Here is a 24,752-nt window from a genome sequence, read left to right on the forward strand (position 1 = left end):
CAAAGCTAGTGGCAGTAGGACTGAAGATGTCTGTCATCACATTGTGAAAGAAGCTGCTAACATGAAACACTGAAAACAGACCACCAACAGACATTTGTTTCTTCCTCTGCCTAGGTATGGGGGTTTACACGCTAGAAAGCCTCTAGCCAGTTGTCACATCTTTCTGGGCTTTTTTCTCTTTACGGTAGTTCGAAGAACTATCTGTTCTGTACTATGTTTATGGCAGCCAACAACAACACAATTTTTCGGCATATTTAAAGGAAACTGCGAAAATCAAAGAAAAATCTGAGGATCGACTCATGAAATCCAATGGTGTTGCTTAGCAACGCTTTAGCAACCTTTTGTTTTTGTTTTTTTTTACCAGCGAAAGACCCAGATGTGACACAGTTCACAGATGTTCCTGGATGTTTGCGCCTGTAAAGAATCCTTTAAAAAATTCCTTGATCCAGGCATGGATCCGGATCACCCCAGAAAGAGTTATGTTGCTAACAAACAAACATCGCCGAAAACGTAACCTTCGCCTTGGCAGATAATAAACTGTAACATATTTCCGCTCCTGTTGCTTCTGTTTAAGACTTCCATCATCCTCCAGCATTCCTCTGTCACTCTCCCCTCCGCCACCAGGCGTCCCTGGACTGCTAGCCTCCAGATCCTGCTGCACCTGAGCTCAACCCAGTGTTAAATAATTTCCCTCAGTGATATACATCAGAAATTACATTACTACACTTATGTCTGGTCACGTATTGCATGACCAACACAAACTGGAGCAAAATGTATAAACCCTGATGTGCTTCAATTATTCAGCATAAGGAGGGGTGCTACTCGGTCAGCTGTGGCTGAACTCTTCGCCTTGTTACCTGGTTTGTTGCGCGATGACCAGTTACGCTGTCCTGCATTTGATAACATGGATAATATGTAACATGACATCCAGGTCTTCTTTACTGTCACTGTATTTCCTCTTCACTGTCTAAAAGTGCCTCTTACATTTTAAACACATGTCGAAGTCTTTGTATTGTAACCGGTCTAAAATGAAAACTTTCTGTGCAAAAATAAGTCAGAATTCACAATAAAGGGTACTAATACATGGCTTTTCTCACCACGCCACCTAAAATTAGTGCTCCCACTGGTAGCGGTAGCGGTGACGTATCACCGCATGGCACATCTGGTTCCAGTTCAGGACCAAGTCTTTTTAGGTATCATTGTGGCAGCCGGTTCAAAATTAAGGTTGGGGAACCGGCAGTGGCATGGAGCCCTGCCAATGTGAAAGGGCTATGGCAGGTTACCAGGGCAACCATTAGGTAGCACTGATACTAAAGCGCCTTCTGCTGGATCAAAAGACAAATGTCATGTGATATTCTGATCCATTCGCCTGCATTTACCTCAGTTTGCTCAGATTAAGTTTTTCTTAATGCAAAAATATTTTCTGCTCAAAATGTTAGTGAAAAATGATGTGTCTGCACTCAGAATGTCCCTCTGCTGCTCAGGAATGAGGCACAGTAACAACACCATAATATTACAATCCAGTCCGGCTGATTCACCAGGTTTCATCTCTTCGTCTGTGTGCAGGACGCCGGCAGTCAGCAGATCGGGTTTCTGTTGGGGAGCTGTGGAGTCACGGTGGCCCTGACCAGCGACGCCTGTCATAAAGGGTTACCCAAGAGTCCCACAGGAGAGATCCCTCAGTTCAAAGGTCAGACACACACAACCTTTCATTGTGACACTTGTCTTCACACCAGTGCGTTGTATCTGTATTTACATGCACACCGTCTTTGTCTTATATCAGTTCGTCTTTGATATACAACTGAATTAAAAGAATGAATTTTTTTTCTTTAAAAGTTTTCTGTGCATATTTAACATTTTCTCCATCTTTGAACTGAAAATAATCACATGACCTAAAACTGCAGGATCCTAATTATTTATAACTGTTAGTCAGCTGTCAGGTCTGTAAAAGCATAAAACTCCATGACAACAGACAGATAAATACTACTGAACCCCCATATTGCCTCCAGTGTGCCCATCAGTGTGTGAACTCATAGATAATTCCTATGAAGTGCTGCATGACAGTGGGTGTGAGTGGGTGAAGGTGACCTGCAGTGTAAAACCATTTTAAGTGGTCAAAATGACTAGAAAAGCGCTGCATAAGTTTATTTACAAGCTCATTAGAATACCACAAAGGAAACTTTTATTTCCATTGAGATGTAAATATAGTAAAGGAAGGTTTCTCAAGGCTTTAGCCCAGTAATGTACATACATGGAACATCTCAGTTGTGTTAAGATGGAAAATAAATGAGCCATTGTTTAAGTTTCCAGCTATGTATTTGACAAACTAGTGAACAAATGACTGTGAAGACACGACTTGGCTCTACTTGTTCTGCAGGTGTTACTGAGAGTCTTGTAAATGGGGAAATAGTCTGCGATGACAGAGTTTTTAAATTACTACAAAAATATTTTGTACTGGCGACCTGTCCAGTGTCTGTTGCAGCTCTTGCCTGATGGCAGCTGAGATTGCCCCTCCTCCGTGTGATGCTGAAGTAAAGCAGCATAAAGGACATTTTTAGCCTTGTTTCCACTTAGGGGTCATGTCAGTGAGGGTGCTGATATGGTTTGTAAAGTGTAATCCCACAGCCAACCATAACTGTACCTGAGAGTATCAGCCAGATAGCGATAGATGCCTCAACATGATGCCATCGCAGAGGAAGACACGACTCAGAAACAAAGGAGGAAAACGGCGATCATCCATCAGTTTGTGTCCTTTCTTCTTGGCGGTGCTTCGTAACACCATTTTAAATGGACATGCAATCAACAAAAAGAAAATCTGTTGCTGTTCCTGCTTTATTTTTATGCCAGGTCGCTCGGGAAGTGTTTTTTTTTTCTAACCAATCAACAGATTGCAGTGTGTCAAGCTCCAGCCTGTTGGGTCAGATCAGTTAGATTGGGACCCCAACAGAAGGGTCCCAAAAATGGAGGACGGGTCAGGTTGGATATTAGGGTACCCTAATGCACCCTGAAAAAAATGCACCCCGACCCGCACCTGTTGGTGGAAACGGGGCTTTAGATGGATATTTGTCTGCATCGTGTTTTCATTCTAATGCAGTACTAATATGTGGGTGATTACAATAAATTCTGGGAAAGCACTGAACTCACTGTAAATGTAAAATGTCTCATTCATGACAGTAAATAGATTTGTATTAGAATTAAATGGCATCAGACATGGATGGAATCAATAATGGGCCATAAAAACTCTCATTTTGAGTTAAATAGATAAAAATTAATTCTAACATTAAATGTGAGCCTTCAAATCAATCTTTAGAAAATGCCAAACACCGCTGCAACACAGCAGAAATACAAGGTTTTCAGGCTGAAATGGACCTCAGAAACGTGGCTGTGTGGGACCACACACAGGTCAGAGTTCAGAGCTGCTCTCCTTTTTTACAGCCTGCCGGTGAATCTCAGTGGGATGAATAAACAGACTGATGGCAGCAGACAGCTGGGCTGAGTGATGGATGACGACAAGACGGAGAGATGTAGAGAAGAGAGAGACTTGGTGATGTAGTAGAAAAACAGAGGAGAGGGAGAACTGATGGAGGAGAGATGTGATGGATGGAGAACAGGGAGACATTAGCTCCAAGCAGAGAGAGAAGATCCTGATAAATAACCACTGTTTGCTTTGCAGTAATGGATGTATAAATAGCAACATGATGCCAACAGATTCACTCAGCATAGATTCAAGATTGTGTGTTTGTGTGTGTGCGGCTCATTAAAGTGAAGTGCTCCTCGTATTGATCAGCAGGCTTTAAACTCATCTAATTCTCATGGCTGATTGTTTCTTCTGCCTGGCTCCCAGCAGCATTAATTCAGACATTAACAGGCTTCACATACGCAGGATTTTACATTCTCTCTTTTTCATGCACGTGAACTCACAACACATCATCACTACATGAATAAATAGTGATGATAAGCCCACAATGTGAAACACTGTAAACATGGAGATTAATCATGGAGATTAATAACCTTTTATATTGAAAGAATCTGGAGGGATTTCAGGATATCAAGGCTAAGCTGGGAACGGTGATGCATCATGTTAAAAAAGAGGCCTAATGTTAACCTTGTCCAGAGACGGCATCAACTTCTCTGGGCTCAGAGAGGATGAACCAACACACAGTGGAAACAAGGACTGTCTGTTTTCCAGATCTTTGTTGGAAGAATTGGACACCATGTGCTTTGGATCAGTAACCAAATTATGAACCAGGCTAAAAGCCAGACTGCAATGGTTTGGGGTTGTATCGGTGTCTGTTCTGTTTATGTAGCATTAACACAGCTTTTAGCAGCAGCATGAGCCAACGAGACGATGAAAGAGTACATGCTGCACACATTACAAGGAATGGCTGAGGAAGACGAGGGTACAGGAACTGGACAGAGGATGCTGGAGAGCTCCGTCATGAAAATGTGACAACTACTGTTGCAAAGGTTAAGATGTGTTTATAGGAAAAATGGTAGAGAATAACACTCCAAACTGCTCATCAGCTTCCTAAATGCCTGACCAGCTACTTGTAAGAAGAAATGGTGAATTTGCAAAGCAGGAAAAGTTTTACAGTCTCAGTTTATTTCTGAATATTGTTGCAGCCCTGAAATGGAAAGAAAAGGATGTATGAAGTTGTTGACAAGACAAAATATAAAATCTTAAGTTCATGCTGCCTGTAGTCACATAAACCGTGGCATTGTTGTCTTATTTACTGCATGCTCAGAAGCTGTGATCCCACATGTTAACCTACATCCAGACCTCATAGTGTAGTCTGAACCATGGACTGTATATGGCCTACTACACGAGGATCTTCTGTAATTCAGAAGGAAGCCAAAATGCATGAGAGCAGACTTTACTGACTGTTTCTTGTCCTCCCCATCATCCTGGTGGAGACATGAGTGGATGTTTGTTTTGTGTCACTGTGCGTCCAGGCTGGCCCAAGGTGCTGTGGTTTGTGGCAGAGTCCAAACACCTCTCCAAACCGCCTCGAGACTGGTTCCCTCATATCAAGGATGCCAACCAGGACACTGCCTACATCGAGGTAACGCTCACTCAGAAACAAAAACAAACACAAACAGATCCGCTTCCTAACAGCAGAACATTTCCGGCTGCGTAGGTTCAGTCATGAAATCAATGCAGCTTCATGTCTTCAGGATTAGAATCAGTCCTCAGCTGAGAGGATGTTTCCCTGCTTCTCAGCCGGCTGCCGGTCAATGCCACCATCCCGGCAGATTGATTCTGTTTTAACTAAAGTCCTTTTTAGCAGCCTGGCTGTAATTGCACCGGCAGCAAGGTGGAACGTCTCCTTGATTGCATCTCAGATTGAAAAAGGCAGAGGAGAAAAGATCAGGGATGTTTTAATAGAAACATCCAAGACAGAAGAAAATGCAGTGTAGCTTTTTTTTTTTTTCCTCATTAATTTTCATTTTTAAGAAGATAACATCCGAGCGAGATTCACAGTGTTGATGTGGGTTCGACAGATATTTCAGACAGAGCAGATCTCATTCTGTAACAAAGCCTCACGGGTTTCTGTGACTCAGCGGCTTCAAAAGAGAGACGATTTTGGTGTCTGGAGATGAACGAATGTGTCTTTATAGCTGAAGAGTCCACTGAACTGATCTTTGCAAAATACATAAACTCTGACACAAATAGAGCCGGTTGTCATCGTTTCTCATTATGTATACATGTATTTATTAAATATATAACCTAAAGTTCTTTATGGTCAAAACTACTTAAAAGAAAGTAAACATGGATTAACCACTTTTAATTTAACAATTTTAATTTAACAAAAACCCCTGCAGACCTTTATTTTATTTACTATTTATATTATTAATTAACTTTTATTTGTTATGTAATTATTTTTTATTTATTTACTATTTATTGTTATTTTTTTAATAATAAATTATTTCAGTCTTTTCCTTTTTTTGTTTTGTTTTTTGTTTTCCCCTGAATTTTTTATTTGATTTTTTGTGGATTTTGTTTTTATATGTTTGTAAATAAATTTGGGCCTTAAGGGGTTAAAAGTAATCATTTGCAAACAGCCATTAATTATAAATAAAAACAGCTAAATCAACATTGATTGTAAGTAATATTATTGTCACCTGTAACAATATAAATAAAGTTTAACAGCTAGTTGTATTTAAACATCAACAGATCAAGTAAATGAATAAATAAATTATATCATATATGATTATTTTAACAATAATAACAATAATAATGATAATTTGAAATAAATTGTGACCAGCTCTGTCATAATTAACAATTAATTACATTCCTTTAATTATTTGAGATAACTGACATCATTGTTGCATAATAATGTTAACAATAACAAGAATAGCAATAAAAATAAACACTTTATTGATATAGCACTTTTCAAAACAAATGTTATAAAGTCCTTAACACATGAAATTAAAACCAACTTGAACCAGAAGAAATATAAAATATAATAAATTGTAAGGCAGCATTTTAATCTGTATATAAAATTTAGAATTAAAAAAATTAAAGTGTCTTAAGAAGAATTTATTGGGAATTGGCACAATACAAATTAAGCTGAATTAAATTAAATTTAATTAAATGTGAATTATATAGGAAAGTCATTTACACCAAATAAATGACTTTCCTATATAATTCCTTTTAAGGGTGAAATTGGTGGTGAAATTTTATTGACCTAAAAGTGACAACAACCAGAATTATGTGTAACAAATAATTGTTTAATACAATTTTCCAGCCATAATTGTAATGAGGTACAAAGTTATGATTAGTCACAGCTAAAATTTTGTTGTTTTATTTTACCATCATTCATAAAGGTTTAACTCTGTTTTGAATGTTGAGAACTAAATGAAGAAAGTGGTAGAATTTATCTGTAACTATTGTTATTAAAAGCTTAATAAAAATGAGAGACGTGATGGAAAGTTGTGAGCTTTGGAAAGTGATTGTTCTTTACCTGGAAGGTTTGGACACACCTGCTCAGTCAAGGCTTTTATTTTGTACAACAAAACTGATAAAAAACAGAGACATCCTCATGCACTCTGTCCCTGTCTGTCCAGTATAAGACGTGTAAGGACGGCAGCGTCCTCGGCGTGACGGTGATGAGGATAGCCATGCTGACACACTGCCAGGCCCTCACACAGTCCTGCTCGTACACAGAAGGTAATCCAACCATACACACTCAGTCTGAGCGGGTTTCTCCTCAGACGGCGAAAAGCTGCTCTTTATGTTGCTGAAGTTGTTCCACTGTTTGTTTTCCTCTCAACTTCACTCACCGTGTCTCCGTTTGTCTCTCCAGCTGAGACCATAGTGAATGTATTAGACTTTAAGAAGGACGTGGGACTGTGGCACGCCGTCCTGACCGTAAGAAAACACACACACCAGCCCACACCGCCTTAGAGGAACAACAAAATTAAGTTTCTTTTGCATGTTTTTGTATTTTACAGACCATATAACTCAGAATTTAACTTTAAATTTAAAGTCAGCAGGGCTGGATGGTTGGAAGTCCTTGTTTGGGTTCCTGTTCTGCTACAAGTGCATGTAATAATGGTTCTTGTAGTTAAATTAGTACTTGTTAAAATCTTAGAAGCTGGAGCCAAGAAATGATTCAGAATGACCAGCTGCCTTTTTCACTCATGTTTTTATGCATCTCTGAAGAGGTTTTCATAGGTTTTTATCTGGAAAAAGTTCAGCAAAAGTGTTCTGACTCTAAATCTGTGCGGCCAGAGGAAAGAGTAGAAATCAGTCCCTCTGGGATTTCTCAGCATGTTTTTGTGAAAAGGTGTTAGAAAGGTTGCAGTGGTTTTTAGTTCTTTTTACCAAAACACCTTAAATGTTCCATCCTGCTTGGATTTCTGTAACGGACTAAATGTTGGGGTGAGTCAGTCTTTAATGTCACATGTGCAGCTGGTTCGGAACGCCGCTGCGCGCCTTTTAATGGGTACGTATAAAAGAGAGCGTATTATTATCTTTAGGCTTCATTTTAAACTCTTTATGTTTTTCTTTGAGTGTCTAAATGATCTCGCCCCGCCTTTCCTCTCTGAGCTTCCTCACCCCTACTTGTCTTCTTGTCCCTGAGGTCAGCTGACCAGCTGTTCCTGCAGGTACTGAGGTCCAGTAGGAAGTTTAGAGGGGAGAGGGCCTCCTCCATTGTTGCTCTACAACTGTGGAATAATCTGCCTTTGCACATTAAGAGGCCCCTTCACAGTTTTATAAATAAAGTTTGTAGGGTATTTGCAATATTCTTGAAGGGACTGATAAATAAAAAGCTACCATTGTCTACCAGGTTGTAAACCTGATAGTCTAAAGATTCTTCTTCTCTGTCCTGAGTTATGAATTGTTGTAAGAAATAAAACATTGAGAATGCACTCCATTCCCCAACCTGGAAGTACTACCTCCCAACCAGGCCCATACTGGGATTAAAATCTATACCCAGTTTTTAGTTTCCTCCTCTGGTTCCTGTGTTGAAAACGTAATTAACAGAATTCCTTGTAGGGAAGTAGAAACATCACATGATGTAAAGGGCCTATTTAATGCAGAGCCTTTAATTAAACTAAACTTCAGATGATTACAGCCACACTTCCATCGGTTTTACATGATCCAGTTTAATCCCACATTTACAAAACCAAGTCATCCTGAAATGCCTCCCACCTTCTGTTCCTCAGAGTGTGATGAACATGATGCACGTCATCAGTATTCCCTACGCCCTCATGAAGGTCAACCCGCTGTCCTGGATCCAAAAAGTCTGCCAGTACAAAGGTAACGTCTCAGTCTGGTCCAAAATTAAATAAACCTCATTAGTTTTATGTAAAGTGAGAAATTATCCTGTTTAACATTCAGTTTACACAGTTTATCTCCAATAAACAGGTGAGACTGTCACCATGTTTTACTACAGATTGTGTTTATCAGCTCACTTTTCAGCTTTTGGAGGAAACATGTTGGATAGTTTTACATCATAATAAACAGGGTGGAAGAAAGTAATTACATTTCCTAGAAGATCCTCTTCACCATGATTCAGTACAAGTCTCACATATTACGTCAGATGTGAGTCAGTGATGTCCAGCTTAGAAATAAAAACACTCTTATTTTCTAGGCTATAATTGTTATTTGATGTTTGACCTCTTCTCTTTCCTGTGGGCTCATCCAGGAACAAAACCCCGTCTGAAGCAGCTGTTTTCATGTCTTACGAGACTGTAGGTGAACTCTGCATGTGTGTGATGTTTATCTGTAGCTAAGGTGGCCTGTGTGAAGTCGCGGGACATGCACTGGGCTCTGGTGGCCCATCGGGACCAGCGAGAAGTCAACTTGAGCTCCCTGCGGATGCTGGTGGTGGCGGACGGTGCCAATCCATGTAAGAATACACTCCATACAAAGTCTGTTCGAGGTTGGTGCTGGAGTCGAGCTCAGAAAGTGACTAAAAACAAAGTTTTCATCCTCTTTGAGCCATAAATATTAATTCAGATTTCACTGATGGTCTTACAGTGCAGCAATGTTTGATTCAGGTTTATTGGAAACACTGAACCAATATTCAGTCTGACCTCTTTTTGCTCTCTGAGTCGATGTTGGAGAGATTCCACGCTGACATGAATCCATCACATCATTTCTCGCAGCCAAGCTCCAGTTCAGCCACATCCCAGTGTGTTCTGCTGGATTCAGACCAGTGAAATAAACTGAACCCACTCTTTTCATTTTAAAACCAGATTAACCCTTAAAACTCCGACCATTTTTTGGCTATTTTTGTAAGTTTTGTAAGATGTAAGTGCTTTGGGTATCATCAGCAAGTATATAAATACTTGTTTATTTCACAGGGCATATTAAAAACAAAAGAATAGATTTAGCCAAAGGTCATTTATTTATTTTTTTTGTTTTTTTAAATCTTTTGTCTCTGGCCTGGTCTTGGAAACCAGGGCGTAGGTTTGATTTTACGTCGTTATTGACATAAAATTGGTCCACAGAGCCCCTGGAAGACGAGTGTTTTATTACACTTATGATGGATGTTTGTTTGCAGAATTGTGTAAATGAGTGGATAGAAAATCTGAACAAGCAGAAGTTTATAACCCAAAATATTCTATTCAGTGACTGACATTAAGATCTGGTCTTTTTGTTAACTGAATACAGGTTTATTTTAATGATTCCTGGGATTTTATGAGAAGAAGACACCTGTTGGCAGATTTACTTCACATCAATATCGTCTGCACCATGGTGCAAACTGCTTTCAAAAACAGAAATGTTCTTTAATTACACAGAACAAAAAAATCCACTGCTTATATTAATCAACTTAATGAAACCTTGAAGGAAAATGTGACCATTAACAGATGGAGGAGGATCAGGAAGCAGAAGAATGAAGACGAGTACAAAACTGTAGCAACTGTGCGAGCTTTTGAAGAAAGGATGTATGAGTGTTTAGGGCGTGTTGGGTGGTTGGAAACAATTTGATAAGGATGCATTAACATCGCTAAACGATGTCTGAAACTGACATCAGCTCACGGGAATTAACTTTAAACATAGCACGTCCACTAGTGGAAGAGTTGACTTAACCATGTTAATGCAAAAGTCTCATGGAAGTATGAGGACGGCGACGTTTGACAATGTTGGAAATGGACGTCGTTATATACATTAACCTGTCAGCTGTCCTGTGACAAAGAAAGGGGAAAAACAACCAAGGAGTTGCTGGATATTGGTTGGGACATGTCCCTATCGTCCCCACCCAATTCTACGCCCATGCTTACAAAGAATAAGGAAAAGAGGGACAGAACACTGTGAGCAAAACAAATATCCATCAAGCTAAGATTAATAACCAGTTAGATTAAACTGATGAAAAACAGACAATAACTGAGACAAAACCACTAAATCACAAAGCAAAACAACTACAGAACAATCTCTGGAATCGTGGCTTAAAAAGTTTGTGTATTTTCTGGTAGAAAATGGTGTCCTAAATTCGGTGAAGTAGAGCACTGCTCTTTACCCTCTTGTTGCTTTAGGGAAAGCTACACATTAGTACCTGCTAATTAACATTTATACAGATTGTAATGAACGTGTTAATAGAAACTTTGATGTTAAAAAGTAATGGCTGCAGGCAGAGCTGTAATAAGCTGTTTGGATCATGTCATTAAACTGGCTCCTCAGGACTTCAGCCACTCGGTGATCCTTTCCAGAAACATCTGGAGCATCTTCATCAATTTTTCTTCGAGGGATTTTTTCTCTTTGGAAGTAAAAGTTCTGCTGTCAGACCAGATCTGCTCTTCTGTCTTCTTTGTTCTGTATTTTCTTGTTAAAACACAGGCCCCTTGTTTTGGCATATAAACATACATGAAATCTGTGATCTGTCAAGTTTTTGTATTTCAAGGGTTTATTCTGAATTATCTTGGGTTATAAATGCTGCGGTGTGTGGCAGTGCTTCACACACACGAGACAAATTACAAATGATCCTAATAAGCTTAATGATTTTTATGTCTCTCAGGGTCGATTTCATCTTGTGACGCCTTCCTTAACGTCTTCCAGACGAAAGGCTTGAAGCCTGAGGTGATCTGTCCTTGTGCCAGCTCCCCCGAGGCTCTGACTGTGGCCATACGGAGGTACGCACCCACAAACACACAGGATTACCTCCTTACTTTCAGGTGATGGTAAAAAATATATCAAGCAGCTTGGTTTAGTCAGGATAACTCCACCAAGCTAATTTGTGTAACTGTGATTTTACATCAGACAGGTTTTTATACTCCGTTTTAGAACCCTTTAAAGTCTTGACATCACGATTTTGTGGTTTTGAACTCGCAACCTTCCCACCCCTTTGATCCCCGTCCTTTTTTAACAGCAGCTGTCATTCACATGTTGGATGTAAATTTTCTTTCCTAAAATGTGTTGGTGACGAGGTAATGAACTCCTGTTCATACAGAGAGCTTCAAAACTCCACCGCACATGTTTGCACTTCTGTTTATGGAGGATTTTTATGGACATCCAGCAGTTTGTAGCTTCTTATCCTAATTTCAGGCTAAGCTTAATTACTTTCTGCTAATAAACCAGTGAGAAAACACAGCACATTTCAGTTATTTACAGTGATGGGAATAACGGAGTTAAAATAAACGCCGTTACTAACGCCGTTGCCTTTTTTAGTAACGAGTAATCTAATTAATTACTTTTTCTATCGTTACAACGCCGTTACCATTACCAAAATGCCGTTACTACAAGTTACTGAGTGAAGCTACGAAGTGGTCGTCCCACTTGGTTTAACGCTAGCTTGGCTCACAGACACAGGAGCTCCAAATGTGTGTGTGTTTTCCCCTGTAGTGAAAACAGGGGTAAGCGATTAAGTAATGATGATTGGAGGAAAATTTTATAAGCCAATCAGAGACACCAGGTGGGCGGATGTTTACACACAAACCCAGCACATAGAAGCACACACACAAAAAATCAGAGATGGCGAGTCCGGAGTCTCAGGGAAAGACGGCGTTTTCGAGGTGGAAATGATGAAGAAAATTCTTGAAGTACAGTTGTACCAGTTGTGGTCTTTTGAGGTGCAATAAATATTAAAACCTCTGTTCAGGTACCAGTCTTTGCTGTTCTACTCTATGCACCTGGCCTGTGAAACCTGTTCTGAAAAAAATCAAACTTCTTTGACATTTTTAAACTTTAAAAAAGTAATGAAATAGTTACTTTCCCTGGTAACTAGTTATTTTTATAGTGGAGTAACTCAGTTACTAACTCAGTTACTTTTTGGGAGAAGTAACTAGTAACTGTAACTAATTACTTTTTCAAAGTAACGTGCCCAACACTGGTTATTTAGCAGACACTATCATGCAAAACAAGTTACAGTCTGGGAACACATATGGGGGGAAACTTTCCATTTAGAGACATCCAAATGTCCTCTCTTAAATAAAGTGTGTTAACGTTCAAAAGTTGTATTTCTATCTAGAAATGTTATACAGATTTATGTCCTCTTTCTTAAGTCATGTCACACAGTTAAATGTCTTTCTCTCTGCGCTGATGTTTTAAAATTAGGAGAAAGTTTAAATTATATTATAGCTTTAATAAATTGTCCTTTTTTCCCCAAAATAGTTCTTCGTTCCACACATCTTTCCTGTTTCCACCACATATGGTCGACTTTATGAAGATGCAAACATTTATATGATGCTGTGCCATTATTATGATTATTAGTAGAACATTCTAAGATATTTTAATTAAAAAAGAAATAAATTCTACCTTCAAAATGTTGTCAAATAAAAAGAAATTTAAAAAAAAATGAAAAATGGATCATGTCTTCCCTGCTCCTGCAGGCCGTTGGAGGAGGACAGCACCCCCCCTGGCCGTGGCGTGCTCTCCATGCAGGGTCTGAGTCACGGCGTGATCCGGGTGGACTCGGAGGAGAAGCTGTCGGTCCTCACGCTGCAGGACGTCGGCTCCGTCATGCCTGGAGGTCAGATATTTACATGAATTTGCAAAAATACCGAATTTCAACCATTTTTTTTCCTTCATTTTAATTTCCAAAGCAGCGTTTCCCACATTAAAATGTTTTATGAGCCACCAGTGATGAGTTATTAATACACACACAGCTAGAATTTAGAGTAGTTTTTTGGTTTTTATTTATTTATTTTTTTAAAATATGTACATTTACAACATATACAACTTCAATTTTCCTTCAGTGAATTTGTATTGAGTATACTTTTCCTAAAATTCTGTACTTCATTCTTAGAAGTTCTTAGGACAAATAAAGTGGCTTTGGGAAATAAATGGGGGCAAAAATAGCAAAGAGGAAATAGTACGTCTGATTGTAAAATAAATATTAAAATAAAGGTGAAACCAAAAAAAATAACACCATAAAATAAGAAGAAAGAAATTGAACAATTTAGGGAAATAAATGGAGAAAAAGTCACTGGACAAACATAAGAGATTAGAAATAAATCTATGAATAAATTATTGAAAAAAGGAATGAAAAATAAAACTATATAGAAATTAAATAAATTATGATGGTGGCACTAATACAGTCACAAACAAGGTTTAAAATAGAACCAGAAATATTTTTCAGCTCTTGTAATCTGTAGTGCTTAAACCCTTAATGCCTGAATTTATTTACAATTATATAAAAACAAAATTAACACAAAAGAAATGGGATAAAATAAAGTACAATGAAATGTTAAATAAAGAACGAGTGATAAAATAGATGAATAAAAAATATATATATATATATATAATTTTTTTTTTTTTTAAGCTTTTTATTTTCTTAAAACTGAAGTCTGTGTTTTGAGACTTTCAGTCCTCCACAGTTTCGGGTTTATTGTTTAAATCTGCTAAAATACACATAATTTATGTAAATATATGGAGAAACTACACTGGTGAAGTTAAAAATAGCCCTTTCCAAATCGAAATGAAACAGTATTTTAATCTTTGATTGAAGAAGTTTTAAGTTGGTTCCAGATGTTTGGAGCTGCTTGTTTTCTGTAACGTTTTAAAAGATGACCCTCATCATCATCATCTTCTCTGTCTGCAGCTGCGATGTGTGTGGTGAAGCTTGAAAGCGTTCCTCAGCTCTGTAAAACTGATGAAATCGGAGAGTTGTGTGTTTGCACCGTTGCTACGGGAACCTCTTATTACGGCCTGGCTGGCATGACCAAGAACACCTTTGAGGTGAGTATTAATGCTTCTGGTCGTTGTTTTCTTCGTGTCTTTTATTGAACCACTTCTGTCTCTCAGGTCTTCCCTGTGTCCAACAACGGGACTCCCATCAGCGAGTTTCCGTTCACCAGGACCGGCCTGCTGGGATTCATCGGACCTGCGGGTCTGATCTTTGTTGCTGGCAAGATGGATGGCCTGATGGTGGTCGGAGGGCGGCGCCACAACGCTGACGACATTGTTGCCACGGCGCTGGCAGTGGAGCCCATGAAGTTTGTCTACAGAGGCAGGTAAGGGTTTGCTCAGCTGCTCCCTGACGGTTCATGGCCATCATGAGAGAAACAATCCTTCAGCCATCAGTCAGATAGTATAGAGGGGACCATCAGGAACCTCTGTCTTGTTGTAGCTGCTGTAGAAGAGCTCTTTTCTTTATCATGATGTATTAATTAGTTCTAATATATTGTTAAAACATGATTGATTCTAATAGAAGGTTTTTGTTGAGTTAGATTTAAAGCACAACTCAAGCTGACCCTGTGTGTGTGTGTGTGTGTGTGTATATATATATATATATATATATATATATATATGTGTGTGTGTGTGTGTGTGTATGTATTATGTCCTGTAGGATAGCGGTCTTCTCCATCACGGTGCTACATGATGAAAGGATTGTGGTTGTTGCCGAGCAGCGACCAGACTCGACGGAGGAGGACAGCTTCCAGTGGATGAGCAGAGTCCTGCAGGTAAACACACATTATTTTTCTGTAATATACTAATGCAATATTGGGCCAAAGTCCTGATCCAGCCTGTATTTTGTATTTTGCATCCAAGCAGCCAGACTTTTTATACATCTTTAAAGTGGTCTTGAGAAATGGTTCTCCAGACTTTCTGAAGGTACTTTAAATTTTCATGAGGGCATTTGCTGCTTTTTCACTCATAGTCGTTCCCGCCCTTTTATCTGACAGTTCCAGAGGAACGATTTTTTTCCTCTATAATAACTCTGAACTATGAATCATTCAAATATAAAAAAAGAGTCTCATAAGTCAAGCAGTGTGGGATCATCTGGACAGAGAACGAAGCAAAAGTGAGAAACATCCAAAGAGCTTTGGAAAGTCCTTCAAGGATCCTAGAGAACTATTCGTGAAGAAATGATTAACCCTTTAAGGTCCTGCTCAACCATTTAATAGAGCAATTTCTTCAATGACTATAATGAATTTTACTTAAACATTGTGAAAATAAACCTGCCTAAGCTATGTCTACCAACTGGTTTGGGTTTGTAATACCAAAAGTAGGTGTTTGTTATCCTGTTGCTGTTTCAAATGTTGATAATTTCACTATTGTCACTTTAATATTAACTTTTAATTAAAACATTTTCTTAAAAAAAAAAAAGTTCTTATTGTTCTTGTCCAAAAGAACAGGAGCATTTTAAAGGAACATTTTTATCTTACTTTTTTCTTAGTGTGGACTTAAAAGGGTTAAGAGGGTTCAGACCAGGATGAAGGACAAAGTTGCTGAGACCAAATATTCACTTTTTAATCTTTTATAGCAGATTTCCATGTATGTTTGCACATTAGGTGAGTAAGAGGAAATGTTATGATTCTGAAAATAAAACTGCAGTAAGATGTCTGTTCTGATGGGTTGAGAAAGTCTCTGTTGGGGTCCACAAATTAAGTATTAAAAGATGGAGTATCAAGTTGTTTTATGTGTATTAACAGGATTAACAGGACATTTTTTAATAAAACCAGACTGATTCTTTACCACAAACATCTACAGACACATGTTAGAGACTGCTTTATAAAGGAGCAAACCAGATCTCACATTCTTTCCCGCCACATTTCTGTCTTTCACCTCTTCAGACTGAAACACACACATGCTGTATGTGGTGCTATACACTCACGCGGTGCCCGAACAGATAAAATCTGAGTCTGAACTTCAGCTCCAGATCTGTCTAAGCTGATGTGGCGACTGTGGTGGAGCAATAAAAGCTGTCTGGACTTTTAACAGCTTAAATAAAACCATTTCTCTTTATTCCTTTACCATCACAGATACAGTATGCTTGTTTTTCCATTTGGCTTGTCTGGTTACAGTCAGCGATTTTAAAAGAGGCTGAGATGACAGGATGTGATGTGGGCTGAACAATAAACGTTAAACAATTCTGTTTTCAGTCTTTCTGCATTTTCCCAACACAATTTCCCTCCAGGCGATAGACAGTATCCACCAGGTGGGGGTGTACTGCCTGGCTCTGGTGCCCTCCAACACTCTGCCCAAGACCCCGCTGGGAGGCATCCACCTGTCAGAGACCAAGCAGCTCTTCCTGGAGGGGTCGCTGCACCCCTGTAACGTGCTCATGTGTCCACACACCTGCGTTACCAACCTGCCGAAACCCCGGCAGAAACAGCCAGGTACGCTATGGAAACACGGAGACGTTTGTACAGATGGAAGGAGATAAAGGTTTTTTTAAATGTGAAAACATAACAACACACACACCTCAATGCTGGCTTGGATTAATGGAGGTGGCTGATGATGGGGAGGAATGGAACAGTTCAGCTCAGGCAGGAATTTTATAATAAGTTATCATGCTAAATGTAGGGAAACAGTAGCCTGTTTGGTTCATCAGGAGGTAAAACTATGGATGTGAGTGATGAGGTGCTGCGATGGATGACAGCAGGTCATGCGTAGAACAGTTTACCAACACATCAGAACCTTTTAGATGAAGTTTAAATCGTGCTTATAAGGCTGTAATACGAAATACGTGAAAGATATGTGAAGCATGCTTTTGGTCAGGTTCTTATTATTCTGTTTAATGTTCGTTTGGCATTACTTTGTTTTTGAGTTGTGCTTAGTTATTAACTTGTGGCTATCCCAGGTGTTGAGAGTGAACTAATTGGGTGAACTGAACACTTATTAGTGTGCACCCTCACAGTCATTTTCTCTTCATGTCCCTACAGCATGTTGCACTGCTTTGTTGCCATGGAAACCCAAAAAGGAATAAGCAAATACTGATTTGGGGGGTTTAAATCACTATTTTGAATACAATAGGGTGTTATTTCAATTCAGCGAACAAGAAACTTGTGTTTGTTGATGTTACAAATTAAGATTTGCACAAATATTTGGTTTAGATTTGAATCCAGATTCAGTGATGATGAGAGCAAATATCACTTGCTAATTTAACACAATCACTTCCATTTACATCAAGTCCTAAAAAGCAGCTAAAATATCAATGTATGATTTTATTCCTGAGCTCAATCAGGCACCTCAATGAAAAACACTCCCTTCTAACAAAAACAAACAGATTTTCATTAACCAGGGTAGTACAATCTGACTTTGTTATAGGTACACATCACATCTTCAGATGTCAGCATGGAAACCGTTCCATGATCTTTTTTAAGCCTGTGTTACACATGATTACGGTAGGTTTTCAGTTTGGATCAATGCTGTTGGCCCATCGACTGTTTAACTGCTGTATCGATGTAGATCCATATATTGTTGAACCCTTACTGGTTCTACAATGAACCTCTAATGTTTTCCATGGCCATTGTAGTTTTGGGATAAGTGTACAGTGTTCAGTTGGTTGCAGTATAGAGTTTCAGCCACTAGATGTCACTACATGCATCTCCCACTCTGGACCTTTAAAGCTACAGCTAGTAACAAAATCAGAGGTCAATGACAGAAAAATGTAATATGTCATTAAAAACTGTTTCTATTGCTATATTATTACTTTACTAATATAAATTTTATGTTTTTATTCTCTTTGAATTATTTGCCTCTACTTGCTGTGGGTCCACATACATGGCAGGTGCCATATTTCTGCCACCATTTTTATTACGGTGTCTCTGAATGGACAAACAACCATGTGTGTGAAGTGAGAGCCTGCTTTGTTTGATAGATTCTAGAGCACCGTTTGGAAAAAATAACACCTTTAAAAGCACCAAAAGTAGTTGCCTATAGTGCAGTCACCGCTGCACCTGATGCCACTGGATCCACTCGCAGATGAAAGAATTTTGGCCTCTGACAGCCACCATCCATTCAAAACTGTGCTTGGTATTTGAAGTCGTTGCTATGCCCATCTTTACCACTGGGTGCGGTCATTCTTACACACTGTAGCTTTAAAGTTAAGTAACAATACTCAAGTAAAGTAAATACTAACTGTGTGAAGATGTAGACACTAGGGGTGTAACAATGGATCGCTCTACATCAATACACCAATCATATGATTAATGAGTTAATGACATCAATATAAAATGCAAATGAATCAAAATGGCTGTATTTTACGTTCCCTGGCAAGTCATTTTCCATTTATAACTAGAACAGATTATTTTAGATTTAAATTGATTAATTCACATACCTGAACTCAGGAATAAAAATGTTAAATGATATTTTAGTTGCTTTTTGTGATTTAGATATAAAATGGAAATATCTGTGTTTGTTTACCTCCGATCGTCCACTGACTGATATCGTTTCATATCAGTCGGTGGAATAGAAATTGAACCAAAATCAGATTGTGATTGAATTTGAGATATCGGCAAACATCGAGTCGCTATCAGTCACTGGTGATCTTGATTAAACTAGTGGTTAACTAGTAGGCACGTAACAAAGTTCCTACCAGATTTCCTCCGTTTCTTCTTTGAGAGGGATACGATCCGAATGAAAATCAACTAGATTTTTAAGAGATGTTTGAAACGCTTCATCATTGACTACATTCTCAGTTTGGACTTTGTTTGTTTTGGTTTGAGTTTTTGTTAATTAAAACTAGTACAGAATAGCTTCCTAGTAAACCTTTTAAGAATCTGGGTAGCTGAAGAAGAATCAAGTTTCTGCTCCCATCTCAAGGGACTCTTAGAGAACTTGAGAGAAACTCCGGTTTATCAGTCATAGAGCTGAGATTCCAACATTTCCTCTTCCCATTCTCCTCTTCTTCATCCTCTTCCTACAGAGATCGGTCCAGCATCTGTGATGGTCGGGAATCTGGTGTCGGGGAAGAGGATCGCTCAGGCCAGCGGCAGGGATCTCGGTCAGATCGAAGACAATGACCAGGCAAGGAAGGTGTGTGTGAGAGGGGGGTCTGCTGGTTTTCTCCATTGTCATTACCATAACGCACACAGAAACATGTGGAATGAGGCATTTGGCTTCATTTCTCTCCTCCGTACCTTCCTGCCATCATTCTTCTCTTGGATCGCTTCATTATTGACCTGCAGTTGATGCCGTATTTTACACATTTATTCATAGTCGTTAGCATTCAGTAGTCGTGTGTGTGGCCTTAACACATTTCTGGACCGTCCCACTGGCGTGTTTGTGTCTTGCTTTCTGATGATTTGCATTTGAAAGAAGTTGCTCATTGAATAAAATAGTCTAATACAAATGCAGCTCTACAATACGGAGGTAGCATCATGATTACAAGTGCATCAAGTATTCTATACTTCAGATTTTCACTGTTGTCCTAAAATGTTTCTGTTGATAAATTTTACATATGAAACTTATGTTTTTCATTAATTATAATTGGAAAGATGAAAGTAATAATTTAAAGATCAGGTTTATAAATACAAACTAAATTAATACCAGCATTACTTAACAAATAAAAACTAATACCAGCTCATTGCATTTATGATGTAAAACAAACAAAAGTAAAAATTTGTTGAATTCAAAATGTTATTTAGACACTTTGAGTGTCTAGAGTATCTCCTCAGGATTCGTGTTGCACAACACAGTTTTCTATTGCATTATTGGTTGTTACTTATTCATTAAATAACTTACTGGACTAATACCGCGTTACTCCATTGTGTGAATTAGAGGTACATATCATCTTTAGTGGCCCACACATCTACATTACTGTTCAACGCTCTCGTTTTACTGGCAACCCAGTACTGAGATGCAACCTTCAGATGTGGAACCAGTTCAGGCTCAGTTATACATTTCTTTCTCAAAGACGCCTCTGTTGGAACAGAAGTGTATTTATGCAGTGATACATTAAGGTACTGAAGTGTTTTCAGGACGTATTGAATACAACTCTGTTTGTGTCTTTAGTACTTCTCCACCTTCAAAGCAACCACCACTGGACCATCTTAATTTAAATCCTAAAAAATAAGGAAAGGAAACAGAAAGGGACAGAGCAGGAGTTCAGACCGAAGTAAACATTGAACTGACTTCCTGTAGAGAAGCTCAGAGAAGAGACAGGATGTGAGACGGATGCTGAGTCAGCCGTCATTCGGGGTCACCAACCTGCAAAAGTCTGGCAGAGTTGTGTTGTGTTGCTTAAATATCATGTCTGAGATCTGGGGGATGACATATGTGGAGATGTCCAGGATTGTGGTTTGTTTACTTCTAAACAATCAGAAATCCGGGTTTTAGTGTTGTTGCTTTTTGCTTCCTTAGAAATCAAGTAGGACCTCATCAATTGGTGAGATGTTTGAATGAAGGGTAGCATTGATAGGTTTATTTTTTGAGTTGTTTTTTTGTTGTTGTTTTTGTTTTTTGTCAGCCATTTATAGCCTATTTTACTTCTTTAGAAGAGATATATTTATTTATTCATATTTATCTAGGGGATCAGCCATGTTTTAATGTTTGAATAGTGACTTTTTGACAAAAGAAAAAAGGAAAACTGGAGTCAGATATTGCTGGTTTATAGTTTAATATTTGTCATGTTTCCATGACAGAATATGGAGAAACAAATGAGTATAAAGAGCATGTTGCTGACAGAAGAGATTGTCCTCCCATCGTTCATGTTGAAAAAGTCATCAGGCACCCTGTGGGGATGCACACTTTGCAGAGCCTAATGAGAACAGACAGGCCCCAAAATAATAACAACCAGCACCGTCACCACAGAAACATTTGACTTTATCTGTTTGGATGTCTCCAGAGCTTCTATCCAAAAGGTGAGGCCAAATCTGAAATACTAAGGGACGACATTTAAGACGCGGATATTAGCTCTGAAATGGTAGTAAAATTTGATCTTTTCTTATAACTGTTAGTGCGTGTGGAAAATGTCATTTTTCTTATACAAAGATTCATCTATAGACTTTACTAACATGTTGGAAGGTAATAACTGAGGGGAGTGGGTTAGATAATTCACTTTTAATGAATAGCTACCGTTAAGTACATCATTATAGTGTACTGGACAATCCACTGGGAGAAATGTCATAATTAGTTCATAAATAAGCTTGATTAGCTGGTCCTGAGCTACTTAGTCCTTTAAACTCGTAACAACTCATTCATCACTCACTAATTCATGATTTAGTTTTGTTTTATTTTTAATCCCTATTTCATATTTTACCGTGACAGCAGCAATAAGATATTTTTTATCCACCCAAAGAGTAAAAATAAATGTGTAAAATAAATGTCTCCTGATAAAATGATGTTCTGATGTATTTTAGCAGCATGATCAGACTCATCTTATCTGAGTCTGCCTCTTGGCTTTCTTTGTGGAATTCATAATTTGACCTATTTCTCTGGAAAAAAGGCTGAAAATTCATTAAACTTTAAACATCAAAGTTTCGGAGCAGTAATATTAGATTAAAGTTAACTAAGGTTTTAATTGAATCTTTATTTAATGTCATTTGGCGCAGCATAAATTAAAGTTTGCACATGATTAAATCCAGTTAAAGATTAATCACAGCTGCAACACACTGTTAATTCTAATGTGAAAACTCACCATTTGCTTATTTTATTCCTTCTTAAGTTTGTCTTCTCTGAATTTCTTTCACCCAACAGCCATAATGACTAAATCTTCAATGCATTTTGCAGAACAGACACAGAAAGCTAGTGCATGCTGCCCCTGAATCATTTTCTACTTTCTACTCGTCTGTTAATATGTTTAAAAGCAGGATGAGGATGGAGCGTTTCTGCATTCTCATTCACTCACACTGCTTCCAATTATCATCATCACATTCACAGATTATTTCCTGCACATATCCACCCAGTCATCCATCACTCCTCCCTTAAATTCCCATCGCTGTGAAAACCAAGCCCTCTGTGTGGATGAGCTCGTCTTCAAACGGTGGCAGCTGCCACATTAAGTCTTTGTTTGCTGAAATGTTTTCTCTGTACCCTTATAGCTGTGATTACTGAGAGCGTCTTCTCAGATGCCTTTTTTAAGAGCATCGATTTATCCGGAGAAGTTTTACTGAGCACTAAACCCTCTTGCTGGAACCAGCTCAGCCTTAGAGGAAAGCTGTCCTCTGAGCTGCTTTTCTGATCAGCTCATGGAAAACTGTTGCATGTATTTATAAGACAAATTATACCACAGACATCTTTGTACTAAGCTACATACAGACCAGGGGCTATGGGTGGGCCCCAGTGGGCAAGGCCCACCCAGTCATTAGTCGGGCCCTCCCATCCATCCTTTTCATTTTAATTTATATAGATTTCAATATCATTTTCATTTATAATTATTTAACAAGTATTTTTATAGGGTTACTAAATAATAAAAAGATGACTCAGTTCCCTGCATCGACAGAACTTATCTCTCGAGATATTTGCAAGTTGTGTGTGTGAGTTTGTATATTTAATTGATGTGGTCGCTCCCACCGTTTAAAGACAAGCTCATCCACACAGATTAAATATACAAACACAAGAACATAATACATTCTTTAAATTATCATGATATTTGGTATGAAGTCACTGGGCTCATTCTATATGCTACACAGCCTGTCTGGAAGCCAGGGATTACGGTCCTGGAGTAGCATGCCAGTTAGAAGTTTTGTGTGACTTCAGACTGTGTCTGGACTGCACTGGAACATGTGATCATACCATATGACGATAAAACATTGGGGGAGCCACTGGACTGCAGTCAGAGTGCAGCTAGAGCTACGAACTGCAGCTTGTAGACCTGCCTCTATTTACGAAGGAACTTAGTCCTAAATGGTTCAATGTCTCGCTGACGCAAACTCCGATTTTCTTATGGAACTTACATGTAATGCTCCTAATAATAAATCAATTTCGCTGTTATTGATTTCATAAATGATTTCAAACAAAATGAGTTCAAACAGCCTTGGTATTACATATTACAATTAGGCTAATCTAATGAAATCTGGACAGGCAAATCTTGTTTGGCTGCTTCAACAAAAACAAAATGTTTTGCAGCCTACAAGTTATAACTGTAGCTAATGTCATAACACATGAGCAATAATTTCATAAATCCTCTTTATAATTTGGATTTGTTTCAAAGACACACAATACAAGGAGTAGTTGGTGTGTATCCCACAGTTCCTCATGCCACCTTTGCACTCCCGTTATCCACGGCCACCCAAACCCTAATTATTAATAATAATAATAACAATAATAATAATAATAATAATACATTGCATTTATAGGTACCTTTCAGACCCTCAACACATATAAATAAACAATAATAAGGAACAGAACTTAAAAAAATGAAGTGGGAATCCACAGCGTAGATTTGAATTAATGAAATCCTGTCCTCTGTAAGTATTTACAGGAGTTGGTTGTAGCCTACATTATTTCCAAATAAAAGTTTGCTTCTTTTATTCGTTCTAAATTCTTAAACCCTGCTTGTTATTGGCAGGCAGCTGACAAGGCAAAACCAAAAAGTTTTGTATATTTGAGGTTGAACGTTTACCAGATTGCTGATTTTTATGTTGAACCTTAACAGGCAAATAACATCCTGTATGGCAAGACACTTCTAATGGTTCAGTACAAGTTCATGTAATTAGCACCAACAACAGTGCTGTCTCAATACTCTGAACAGTCTATTATTAGATGCACCCTGGAGCAACAAGGGCAAGGAAAAACTCCTTGTTATAGTAGGAACTTGATCAGATCTGCACATTATTTGGTAATTTTCAGCCCATTCTTCCAGACAGAACTGTTTTAGCTCGGTCAGATTCTCTGGATGTGTTTAGTGTGACTTTTTTCAGGTCATAGCATCTCTATTGCTTTATAGTCCACCCCTGATGACTCATGAAGTTCTTGTCTGACCATGAAGTTAGAAGGTAGATAGACGCAGTCAATCCGAATGGGCCTAAAAATTTGCTTCACTGAAGTAGTAGCTGACTGATTTTTTTGGACAATAGACATAAGAAAGTGGTCCAATGACAACATGAAGAAAGGAACATGTGTCAGGTAGCACACAGCGAGAATCAACCACTTCCAGCAGTTTGGATCGTTTCAGTGATGTGACAAGACCTAACAA

General features: G+C 38.5%; 1 protein-coding gene across 7 annotated transcripts in view; it reads left to right on the forward strand.

Moving 5' to 3' along the window:
• Nucleotides 1–24,752, forward strand: part of LOC121643997 (disco-interacting protein 2 homolog C) — a 237,961-nt gene that overhangs the window by 178,554 nt on the left and 34,655 nt on the right. For 5 of the 7 annotated variants that reach the window (XM_041991679.1, XM_041991674.1, XM_041991676.1 and 2 more), the window contains exons 11-23: nt 1,567–1,690; nt 4,954–5,063; nt 7,069–7,171; nt 7,308–7,372; nt 8,674–8,767; nt 9,240–9,359; nt 11,469–11,583; nt 13,279–13,418; nt 14,490–14,626; nt 14,693–14,901; nt 15,237–15,351; nt 16,809–17,010; nt 19,542–19,651. In XM_041991679.1, the coding sequence (XP_041847613.1) occupies nt 1,567–1,690; nt 4,954–5,063; nt 7,069–7,171; nt 7,308–7,372; nt 8,674–8,767; nt 9,240–9,359; nt 11,469–11,583; nt 13,279–13,418; nt 14,490–14,626; nt 14,693–14,901; nt 15,237–15,351; nt 16,809–17,010; nt 19,542–19,651 (1,644 nt within the window). The remainder of the gene's footprint in view (nt 1–1,566; nt 1,691–4,953; nt 5,064–7,068; nt 7,172–7,307; nt 7,373–8,673; nt 8,768–9,239; nt 9,360–11,468; nt 11,584–13,278; nt 13,419–14,489; nt 14,627–14,692; nt 14,902–15,236; nt 15,352–16,808; nt 17,011–19,541; nt 19,652–24,752) is intronic. The other 2 variants (XM_041991675.1, XM_041991678.1) reach the window with 1 other exon arrangement.

The sequence above is a fragment of the Melanotaenia boesemani genome, chromosome 8 (assembly GCF_017639745.1).
Source record: "Melanotaenia boesemani isolate fMelBoe1 chromosome 8, fMelBoe1.pri, whole genome shotgun sequence".
Taxonomy (NCBI): domain Eukaryota; kingdom Metazoa; phylum Chordata; class Actinopteri; order Atheriniformes; family Melanotaeniidae; genus Melanotaenia; species Melanotaenia boesemani.